At 42.2% G+C, this 12485-nt stretch overlaps 1 protein-coding gene across 1 annotated transcript; it reads left to right on the forward strand.

Annotated features, from left to right (window-relative positions):
- The first annotated feature begins 261 nt into the window (after positions 1-261).
- LOC125750127 (sorting nexin-12) lies at positions 262-8130 on the forward strand. The gene is made up of 4 exons (XM_049027519.1): positions 262-506; positions 4000-4095; positions 5034-5158; positions 7998-8130. The coding sequence occupies exons 1-4, from the start codon at positions 342-344 to the stop codon at positions 8098-8100; spliced, it is 489 nt and encodes a 162-aa protein (XP_048883476.1). The 5' UTR covers positions 262-341; the 3' UTR covers positions 8101-8130.
- Positions 8131-12485: the final 4355 nt, after the last annotated feature.

Genomic DNA, 12485 nt, shown 5'->3' on the forward strand with positions numbered 1-12485 from the left:
AACGACATGGGGAGAACATACAAACTCCCACATACATGAGACTCTGGTGGAGACTTGAACCCAAGTCCCAGGGGCATAAAGCAACAGTGCCAACCACTGCACCACCATGCCACCCCAAAAGGTGAAATATTGGTGGCTCACATATACTCCTTTATTTGTAATTGCACCTTTTTTGAGAGAGCGTCGCCCGACAGTTCCCGAACGACACCGGTTAGAGTCCTGACGTCACGGAGTAGTCTGCGGGAGTCTGGTCCCGGAGCTCGATTTTCATTGGCTGTCCGCGGTCCTCCTTGAACGCGCCGTCTTGCTGCCCCTCGTTCCGTAGTGCACCGAAGCTGAAAATGTCCGACCCCGCTGTGGCAGATACTCGCCGGTTAAACTCGAAACCCCAAGATCTCACCGATGCATACGGCCCCCCGAGCAATTTCCTTGAAATCGACGTGTTCGACCCGCAGACTATTGGGGTTGGCCGGAACCGTTTTACTACGTACGAAGTCCGAATGCGGGTGAGTCCCCAGGAAAGAAATCGAGGCCGATGATATGCATGGGGCTGCAGTTTCGCTTTAATATAAATTGAGTGAAGGGAATTTTAAAATGTATATGTATTTTTTGTATATTTACATATTTTCTGCAGAATATTTTCCTCTCTGGTACACAACCAGGAGCTTAGCTTAGCAGCCGTTTTTGTGAATTGTAACAGCATTGATGTTAATCATACCCCGACCACTAGAGCTGGCTAAAATTTAAAAATCAAAAGAATGGGTAATGGATTAACCCCCGCAAATGGCCAGAAAAGGGCAATTAATGACTAATTTAACTGTACTGTAGCGTTGACTAACAGCTCATGGTCTCTCGAAAGATCTTTGTTGTTGACAAGGGAGGATACCAGCCTGGCGACTAGTGCTAGTCACCTTGTCAGTCGTAGTTTGTAAGCGACATCCATAGCCATTTGTATATTTTAAAACATGAAAACAGTTGATTTCGCTTGTTGAAATGATTCAGAGACTTATTTTTTTAGGGCTGTACACGAACTGACATTGCACGGTCTAGACATTGGAAATTGGTTTGCTGTTAGCCAGTGCTAAGTAAGACACTACACACTCACGATGTAAATCCATTTTAGGGTGTATTGCTTTAAAGTAAAGAATATCCCCAAGCTAAACAGACCTAACCTAATACTTAGAAACGCAAAATGATGCCATTTGTTAATTTTGTTTGAATACGGATTTTTTTTTACTAACGTCACGTTTAAAATATCCGTAATGTCCTACAAATCATTTTATTGCAAAATATGAGACTTTTATCTTTGCGTAGTATTACAAATTGTAAAGAAACACACAGCCTCTGAAACCTTCAACGGGTTATTGACTGAAAACTTTGTCGTGTTTTTTATGCCCTGTTCTGCCGGATTTGTAAATATTCCATTTTATGTTTGTAAACAAAATTAAAAAGCTGTTATTTTGGATAATAATACGACAGATTGGGTAAACGTTTTAGTAGAGTGTATATGGTTTATGATCGTGCTGCACCTTTTTTTTTTTGAGTCCTGCACGTTCAGATTCATCTCAGGCCATTATATTATTAATGTAACTCAGATCATTTTATCTATTCAAAAAGGTGGCGGACTTCCTATAGAGGGTTACGGACTATGTACGGTACATATCTTATTTGCGGTATTGATGACCCTGTTGCTCTCACATTGGCGGTGAGATGGATCCAGCAGTTAGGGGTCAGTATATTAATAGTTATATATGCGGTCCAGCTAGTGCGTGGCTAAGTTATTTGTATAAGTGAATATCTTCTGCTTCCGGTTTTGTGGGTTTTTGCAGTTTGATTGGAACAAACACCCTTGCACTAAAGTGTTCCTCCGCCTTTGCCCTCGCGTTCATTTTTATGAACCTTTATCTTAGCCACGTATTGGATCCATGTATTGGTCCTGGTTGGTGTGGAGGGCTGTAGCTGAGAAAGAAAGAAGCAGAATCAACCCGGTTGATACTTCATTAGTTCACATCTGCATCATTTGTTCAATTACTTGTACTTTGTTTTCGGTCAGAGAACCAATGACTATCTCTATGATCCAGTTGACATATTTTGTGTCTGTGGCTTGAGAGGGAAATGATTGTTAGCCTTGATGCAGGGTTGGCCCTCCCAGCAGTGAAAGGGTTACCTATTGTATTTTCGGCAGTGAGATGATAACAGTCTGGGCTTCTTGCTGACGGAAACGTTGGTTTGGTCCCTGTTCAGACAAGTCTTTCTCTTGGGGCTTGGTGCTGTACTGGTATGACTTTTGGCTGCTCATATCCCGCATAGCATTCGTCAAGCTACTCATCAATGGCAGGTTTTGAGAACAAGAGTCTTGTGGAGGTGTGGGTGCAGCACAAGGTCTTACTGTCACTGTGGTATAAGGCATACAGATGCTACTCGTTTCTCAAGTCAAGACTGAAGTCATGGAGCTACAGAAGTGCTTATAATGCTAACAGTGTAGATACCCACCATGGTTCTCCACAGCTGTCAGCACAACTGGCATGTTAGTGTTCACTCTGCTTTTCATTGCTGCAGTGTATTATCCCCAAAGTAATGAGATTTTCCCCCCTCTTCATTCTCTTTTGAATTACTGCAAAGTTTTTGTCAGTTGTTCCTTTAACCCTGCAGCACCGACTGTGATTATTTGAAGTTTGACTGCAAATTTTATGAAGTGTACGAATCTTCTTCTTTTCAGTCTAGTTAATAAAATGATTGTAGGATGTTATGTGGTATCAGTTTCTAAAAATAAAAATGTTTCACAAGGAAGCATGCACTCCATTGACTTGTCATTTCATATAGATCAGGGGCTAGGGGACAATTCATTTCTCCTGAATTTCTCGGCAAATGTTTTGCGGTGAGCTCACAGAATAGGGTTTTCCATTTTCCATTTGTCTGTTTGAGCTATGGATTTAAATTTACTCGGAAAGGGATGAGTTTTTAGGCTGGCACGGTGGCGCTGTGTAGATCAGGGTTTGTGTGTCCACCTTGACTCTATGTGTTTGAAGATCTGTGTGTACATGTTCTCCCCCTGTCGTGTGGTTTCGTCCAAATTCTCCAGTTTCCCCCATGGTCCAAAAACATGCAAAGGTGAATTGGACTTTCCAAAATGTGGGTAGGTATGAATGGTATGTTAGGGTTGCTCGAAATCATATCAAAATTATTTGAAATATTTCTGCATAATATTGTGTTGCCTACAAAACAAAAAAGGAAATAAAATTTACCCAAAATAATCTATAGCCAAACAGAACTTATTGTCCACCAACAGAGTGTGTCAGTTAAGTTGGTAGTCTTGCCATGAGTTGTACCAACAGACACGATATAACAGGGCTTTAGATAACGGGCTTAAAAATTTGTCTGGACATCGTTTTTTCGGTACTTTTCGTACGTTTACTTGTGTCCACAATTTGAAATGCAGATGAGTAGTGCACCTAAAATATTAATGAGGCGTATTGTGACAGCCAAAGGTCAGTAATCTGTATAAATTCAGCGTATCCAAATGAGTTGGACTTTAAACTGTAAAAAGTACTGTCACACCACCAGTGTCTTTCTATCCTGGTTACCCCACAATATCTCCACTTTAAAATTTGTTTGTGGCTGCTGAGCTGTCCATTTCTTAACCACCACTTCAGTGCGTATTGCATCCATGATATACCAAAACTGTAGCCTATGGCATGCTCCACTACCTAAATTTCATAAACATAAGGGTACACTGAATACGCATGCGCTTATATCGCACTGCAGTATTGTGCAGCCCTAGTGTGCATGTGATAGTTTTGCACCCCACCCAGGGTTATTCCCTGCCTTGCTCTAACCAGGTTGGTTCCCGGATAGACTTCAGACCCCTGTGACCCTACATGGCCAAGCAATTATGGATGGATGGATAGATGGATGGATGAACAAATGACATGTTTTCACCTGGGAAGCAGAGCTTAACATTTTCTCACTGGACATTTCTTTCTCTGTCCTTACTTTTAGACAAATCTTCCCATCTTCAAGCTTAAGGAGTCTTGTGTGAGGAGAAGGTACAGTGACTTTGAGTGGCTGAAGAATGAACTGGAGAGAGACAGTAAGGTAAGATGGGGCCAACGGGCAGGAAGAAGTGAGGCGCATGAGATTTTACGTAGGGCTGAGTGATATGGCAAAATATTTTACAATGTTTTCTTTCATATCAAACGATATGAATATTTAGCTCGATATAATTTAAGTCATTATGTCTGTACTTCAGTGCTCCATTTTACTCAATAATTCTCTTATAATTGCCGTTAAACAGATTCAGAATATGAAAAAAATGTGACAGATTGAATGGACTGCATACTGAAATTCTATTACACGATAATAAACTTTTTTGTAGGGCATTACACTAGAAAATGTCTGCGGTACATTGTGTTGATAGGTTTTTCCTCTGACTGCCTCACTGTTCCTTCTGGGTTTATGTAGGGCTGATATGCTCTAAAAATGACAACAGTATTTTAAGAAATTTTCAAAATATTCGTATTTATCACAGTGTTCTAAAATTCATATGTAGAAAACAGTAAAATATGACAAGTGATTTTAAGTTTTTCTAATTATGATAATCAAATTGTTTTACTAATAGTTATGGAGCATGTGACAGGTATAATGATAAATTACAACAACGGATTCATACCTTGATCGTGATGCTCACAATATTCAAATGGTTCACGGTCACGATATGATATTTTATTGATATATCGCCCAGCCTTATTTTTACAGGAGTTGCCTGCATCTTTCACCTAGCGCACCTTAGGTAAATGTCAACTGTTGTGTTTTGCAGTACAGTGCAGTACTGTAAGTCATGCATGGCTTCCAGTAGTGGCTAAGGAGGGAAGTCTTGTCCTTTTGCTGTATCAGAGGTCTATGCTTTCATGCCACTCGTCGAAAGATGCCCATTGGCAAATAGCTTTGTGCTTCCTTTTATATTTGCTATGGCAGTGATATGTACACAAGGGCAGGAAAATGAGGGTTCTCTGTTGCCCCCCCTTCCCCACCAGATTGTGGTGCCGCCCCTCCCAGGGAAAGCCCTGAAGAGGCAGCTGCCCTTCCGAGGAGATGAGGGCATTTTCGAAGACTCCTTCATCGAAGAGCGACGTGTTGGACTGGAACAGTTTATTAACAGGTACTGCATGCAAGGTTTACATCAATGCTGGTATTCCGAAAGTTCTCAGAGTTATATTATTCCTAAGACGTATTGGTTGTAAGTGCACATATGTGGTCATCAGTTGACCACTACGAATCAGCATTAGCAAATTACTGCCAAGAATACAACTACAGCAAGCCTAGATGTAGGAACCTCTGAGTTGGTGTCAGCGGCATTTATGAAGCTTTTAGTGGAGAGTAATGACGGTTCCTTGAACTGTGCCTAGTTTTTTGAAGTTCAGTGTGGAAGAGTGACAGGTTTTGATCTTGCTCATGACGCCATGCTGAAAAATGCTTGGTTTTTGTCTTTTTTCCCCCCCCCATCCTTAGGCAACCTATTGAATTAAATTAGTTTTTGTCTTCTGGTAGCTCACACAGTTGCTAACACGGCTGCATCCTGCTCCTGGAGACCAGGGTTTGAGTTTCTGCCCGACTCTTTCTGCTGTCTTTGTCACCTGTGACAAAACAATCGCTTACTGAAATCTCAGGGTCAACAGAGTGATTTTACCATTATTCCCTAGTTCAGGGCCTATAGCCCCTAGTTACACTGATGATTGTCTGACCCTACTGGATAATAGTGTCTGCTATGACTGGACAATATGAACCAAAAACCATATCTCTGATATTTTTTTGGCATAATATAGCCAATGTGGACTGAGTGTTCAGTTCTCATCCACATATGAGATGAAAACATAATGTGGTCAAAATGAAATGCAAATACAGGGGTCCTTTCCCTGCTTGCAAATGTAAACCAGTTCAGTGTAGAAATTTATTCCAAAAAGTCTCAAAATAGAGACAAATGACTTATGAATATTCATGTTGTATGGGTCAAATAAAGCAGATGCGGGTGTTTTATTCCACTATGTCCCGCCACATTTTAAGGTATTCGTCTTCAGTAAAACAAAGGAAATTATTATATTTTTATCCTCCAAGCTGTCTGTCAGTTTTTTAAAACCAAATGAACCAAGTAAATATTTCCTTGACTTTCTCCTCCGTCAGCTTCTCTGTGAGGTGCTACCTGGATGTCTTGAATTTTGGCTGGAAATTCTGGGATTCTGCACAATGTCAGGACTGAAATTCTTGTGTTGTTTTCTAACATGAAGGATACCTTAGGTCTCTATTAAAAACCTCTGCCAATACTATTCTTCCATCTGGGTATCAAACGCCACATGCATTATCACACAAAAGTGTTATGGCTTTAAAATAAGTGCAAATGCCTTTACGTGTTAATTTTGACAGCCCTAGTTTTAACGTACGATATAATCACATCGATATATATGGTGTCTCATCCTGTATCCTGTGTTTGCAAATATATATTGGTATGCCACAAAAAGTCGATATGTTTCCCAGTCCTAGCATCTGCTAAATAAATAAAATGTAAATATAAGTAAAAATGCATCAATACGTACCTTGGCTAGCTTAAATTTCCTCTAGTTCTTTGAGGCCAATTTTCTCCCACCTGGTTCTGCTGTATATTCTCAGCAGGAACGTCTACGCCAGGCTAGAACCTCCATGCGGAGGTAGCGTTAGCTAGCCTGCGAACAGCCGGAGCATGAGCGACGATCCTGCGTTTCACACGCCCCCATTTTAATGCTTGCTTGTTTGTCTGCTCGTGATGGCGCCAGCCCGCTTGTCTTGCAGCACAGCTGCCTCCTCATCGTAGCAGAACCACAGCCATTCTTCTGACCAATGAGGTCGAAGCTTTCTGCCTCCGTTTACTGCTCTTATTATAAAGCAGTCATCAGAGTACGCCCTTAGGGACCAAGGGTTAATGTCAACCAACAGCTGCCTATTAGTCACCTTAATTAATATATAATATCAAGCCGCCTTAACATAGGTCACTTAAATAATGGCCTGTTTATGTCATGTGTTATCTCATTAATATTTATGTTTCTGCTATTAATGTAGTAGCATAATTTAAAATTCAAAGGTAATTTGTAACACAGGTCGAGGTTCCCACCTGCCAACATTCTTGCATCGACTCTGTTGACATCATTGACTTTCAGAGGGCAATCCTTCTGAAATTCTTCAGTGTCTTTTGTGCCTGCTCACTCTCAGGGTTAGTGCTGAGGACTCCTTTGTACCGACCAGGACAGAAGTGTGTTAAACTTTGACTTAAAACTTAGAGAAAAGCGTTTTCAAAAACTAGAATCAAATGTGCACCAATGTTAGGTCTAAAGGGTTCTGGGTGTTTTATGTGAACCAGCTGAGAGCTGAGATAACTGCAGTGTGATGGATTCTGTAGTCATGTTTCACTGGATACTCCTTATTACTCTTAGCTGGCCATTCAGTCCATGGAAGGGTTGTATGTAAAGCAGGTTATGCACTGGGTGGATTGGCAGTCCATTGCAGCAGATTCCTACATGTACACATTCACATGGGCAGCATAGAATCACAAATTCACTGGAAAGGAATTCACTGCGAAAAGCTCCCACAGCATCTGCTAATTATTGCTTATATGCTCAACCGGCAGTGAAAGCAGTTTACAGTTGTTATACCTGTTATTATAATTTGAGGTTCAACAGAGCAACTTCAGTATCTAGTTCAAGGTTGAAACAGGGGACTGGTGTTACGGTCTCGACACAGTAACCTTCAAGTAACAAATCGTTGTTAACCAGCCGTAAACTGCCCACTTTAATGACTGTCAAACTCCACCAGTTCCTGTAAGCATCTTAATGCATCCTGTGCAGCTGTGCCGCACCCAGGGAGGTGAAAGAGCTCAACTGTATCACCCCCAGCTCCCTACCCTCCACCCCTCCTGCTTCCCCCCCATCACCTGCTCTTCTGATCACAGGTTAAAGGCACGTTTCTGTTCACAGGATCGCCGGCCACCCCTTGGCCCAGAACGAACGCTGTCTGCACATGTTCCTGCAAGACGAGAGCATCGATCGGAACTACATCCCCGGAAAAGTACGCCAGTAGGGCGAGAGGGAGGTCGGGGGCCGGGCGGGTGGGCAGGTTGGTGGGAGGGGGCAGGTTTGGGGCAGGGGTTGCTCTTTTGCTCTTATCTTTCATTCCACTCTTCCACTGTTCCAAGCAGAATAACATTTATTTTTACACTAAGATTATATATATAAATGTATAAATATGAGGAGTACCAGCCTGACGTTTTTGTTTTACCGTTTTGACTTCCTTTGTCCGCTAATTTGAGATGTTACCTTGGGGATGAAAATGTGTATATATCTGTACTTAAGAAAAAAAAATACACACATACTTCTTTCAGTGTCTATGACTGAGTGTCTGATCTTTTCCTGTGAATAACTTAAAAGCCCAAATGCGGCTGGGTGGGTCACACGTCTAGACAGCAGCATAAACGGTAACCCGGTCTTGGGAAGGGTGCCCGCTTTCCTGACACATCTCTCCAGTATCTTAACTTTAGTCCTGAAAAATATATTCTTATTTTTATTGAATGCATATTGAATTGTGATTATATAAAAAAACTCTGACTAAGCAGAAATGTAAGGGCATGTGAAATGTAGCCCTTCTGCTTCGCTTCTGTGCTGCTGGCCTGTTCCTGAACCTTCTTTCCCCTCCCAGTCACTGTTAAGCTTGACTGACGGTTTGGTGTGATGCTACACAGCTGCACGCATCAGTGCCCCTCCACAGACCAGTGCCGAGATTGAATTATTGCTCCCCTCCCCCTCTCTCCCTTTTTGATCTCATACTTACGCTGGGGGGGGGGGGGATGGATCTGCTTTGGGCCCATTCTGTCACTCTCATCATTAGCCTCTGGATTTGATGGCGGTCCGGTTCTGAATGCTGGGGCCAGCCTCTCCCAAGGGCCCTGCTGCATGTCATTTCCTCCATGCTATTTGCATGGATTCCTGAAATAGCCCCCAATGGCAATGGGGTGTAACCCTTAATATAACAGATGGCATTGACGGGTCCCAGCTTGGGTCAGGCTGGTTTTATAAATACAACATACCCTCATTTAATTACGAAAGACAGCGTGTCAGATGAAGTTTGCCAGTCTTGAAAATTCATGATGATTGCGATGCGATGTGACACCTTTAGCGCAGCCGCTGCTGCTCCGAACGCAATTCATCTAGGGTTTAGGACTGGGAAATGGCCATGAATTATGCACTTATCCAAGTTCTCAGGTAATGTGCAGAGCAGGGATGCTGAGGTGAATTCTAACTCCTCCTTTGTTTGATTGCCCCAATTATACTGATTGGGGTGTATGGCATCTGCATCATCAAAGCCAGATTTTATGGCTGCTTGAAGTAACAATGTATTGGAGTGCGGTCATGGTCCCTGGTCTTACCATTGTGAAGCTGATCTAATGACATGTAGTACTAGGGCTGCAACGATTCATCGAGTAACTCGAATAACTCGATTACAAAAAAATCCTAGATGCAAATTCTTTGCTTCGTGTAATCCGAAAGACCCTGTACTGCTTAGTGATCACCGTGCTTCACTCGGAGGACTATTACTGTCGCACAGTGTGCTTACGCTGCATTACGTGTAGCAGGTTTGATTTGATGGCGCAATGGAGGAAGACAGGGAAAATAGCGAGGAAAGTCAGAGAAGAAGAAAAATGTCTAGAGTTTGGGACCATTTCAAACAAAATAAACGCGAAAATACTGTGCAGTGTATCTATTGTAAAACCAAATTAGCTTACCACAATAGCACAACGTCAATGATTCAACATCTCAAAAGAAGGCACCCATTCTATGCATCCAGTCCACAGAGCGGAACCAGTACAAGGTAAGCGCGAGCGTTTAAAATACATTCTATGCTGCGGCTAAAATAGAACTGCGATAGAAACGTATTTATGGGCATATGTGTGAATAAAAGAGTGTAACAAGATTCAGCCCAAGCAGCCCCTATTTTTCCTCAAAAACACTGATAACACAACAGCAGTGAAAATGATGCTGTTGTAGTATAATTAACATGGAGCTGGAGCCTGTCTATACACTAAGAGCAAAGAGACGGTTCCGTTACAGAGATGGTGAACTCGGGTGGAGTGACGGAAAACAACAACAGTGCTTGTAATCGCTACTAAACCTTTACTGGTAAAGAGCTGGCGAGTGTCCGTAATCAAACCAACTGTTCAGCAAGCTGAAAGGTAAAGAAAAGCAATGTTTTCAGCTGCTTCCATCCACCGCCGTTTATCTTACATAGCAGCAAGGTTACAGTAAAGCTATATACAAGTTAAATAGAAACTGTTTGTATGCAGATAAACTGTTAGGTTAGTTTGACACAATATTTAAATTTGGCAACTTGCAGCAGGCTGACAGCAGCCGTCACACTTTGTCACAGTGATACCTGCAGGGGTGAGTCTAAAGCGGAGCATGGGGTGTACTCTGCTACGTCTGTTTTCTGCAGCAGGAAACATTGCGTCAAAGCGGAGGGCAAGCCTCAGTTCTGAGCATGTTGATATGCTCACTTTTCTTCTTTGCAACCGCCACATGCTAATTTAAAGGCTTACACACACACTCATTCTCGTCACACTCACATTCACGTATACACACATGAACATGCACACACCATTCCTACCTCATCCAGGCGATACAATCCTGTCAGAACTTTTTTTATGCCTCGTATAAATGTACAAGAATACAGAGAGTCATTTTAACTTATGCCTTAGTTTAAGATATTTCTATACCTTTTTCAGTAATTTTATTTGACATTATTTTATTTACTTTTGCACTTAAAAATGTGTTTTCTTTAAAAAAAACAAATATGTACATAAATGCACTAAAAGGGTTTAGTTCTTTTGTCAGTTGTATGGAGTTCAATCATTAAAAATGTTCCTTAATAGGAAACACAGAATGTCCCCCTGTTCATTTGTTGTTCATTTTAAGAGACCCGTGTTTTTTTGAATAGTTACTATTGCTCTCTAATAAGACAAAAGTATTTCTTATCTGATTACTCGGTTAATCAATGGAACAATCGATAGATTACTCGATCGCTAAAATAATCGATAACTGCAGCCCTATGTAGTACCCAAATGAACCATGTAGATGGTGCTCTTGCAAGACAAATGTTACCAGGGAGACTATGTATTTTCCTCACCATAGGCCAATGCAAATGGGCATTTTCTTCACATGGTCCTAGTAGTTTTTATTGTATTTTGAGAATTTTTCCCTGAGTAAGATTTTCCCCCATTCTTCCCGTAGTGTGTCATCAACCATTTTTAATAATATCCGTGAAGATGACTTGCATAAACTAGTGAGCTTGGTGTTTCAGGACTGGAAAGCACACTGTGCATTACGCTGATTATGTGCAGTTGTTGGGTTAATGGGGTTAGATTTTGTGACGCTCAATGTCCATTGTACTAACTTCATTAATGGCTACCTGCTTAATTTAGTGTTGCAAATGTGTAGTTTACTTCCATCAAGTACACACATCAATATAGCTGCCCAGCAGCGAAAGGTCTGCCTTTTGATTCTAAAGTGAAATGGCTGTATGGCAGCCAGTGAGGGATCTTGGTCTGCATCTGTGGCTTTTAACATAACACTGCTTTTCTATTGGCTCTTTGCTGGATGTACAATAACATGGCAATCGTAGTATTCACCATGGGATAACGTCACAGGAGAGACCCACAGGTCAGTCCTGTAAAGCACTAGGGTCATTCTCCAAGCTGAACTGATTGCCAAGGTGGGATGCACATTTAAAAACAAGCAGAAAGGAAGAAAATAAAACTCCAAATGAAAAATATCTTCCTTTACTGTTCCATTAAAATATGGATTTGCCACCTGCTCATCTTGCAACTATTCATCCTGGTTGGGGTCATAGGAGACCTGGAGCCCATTCTAACACAAGGCTGAGGTTCATCCTGGTTGGGGTCATAGGAGACCCGGAGCCCATTCTAACACAAGGCTGAGGTTCATCCTGGTTGGGGTCATAGGAGACCTGGAGCCCATTCTAACACAAGGCTGAGGTTCATCCTGGTTGGGGTCATAGGAGACCTGGAGCCCATTCTAATACAAGGCTGAGGTTCATCCTGGTTGGGGCCATAGGAGACCCGGAGCCCATTCTAACACAAGGCTGAGGTTCATCCTGGTTGGGGTCATAGGAGACCCGGAGCCCATTCTAACACAAGGCTGAGGTTCATCCTGGTTGGGGTCATAGGAGACCTGGAGCCCATTCTAACACAAGGCTGAGGTTCATCCTGGTTGGGGTCATAGGAGACCCGAAGCCCATTCTAATACAAGGCTGAGGTTCATCCTGGTTGGGGCCATAGGAGACCCGGAGCCCATTCTAACACAAGGCTGAGGTTCATCCTGGTTGGGGTCATAGGAGACCCGGAGCCCATTCTAACACAAGGCTGAGGTTCATCCTGGTTGGGGTGATAGGAAACC

The sequence above is a fragment of the Brienomyrus brachyistius genome, chromosome 10 (assembly GCF_023856365.1).
Source record: "Brienomyrus brachyistius isolate T26 chromosome 10, BBRACH_0.4, whole genome shotgun sequence".
Lineage (NCBI taxonomy): Eukaryota > Metazoa > Chordata > Actinopteri > Osteoglossiformes > Mormyridae > Brienomyrus > Brienomyrus brachyistius.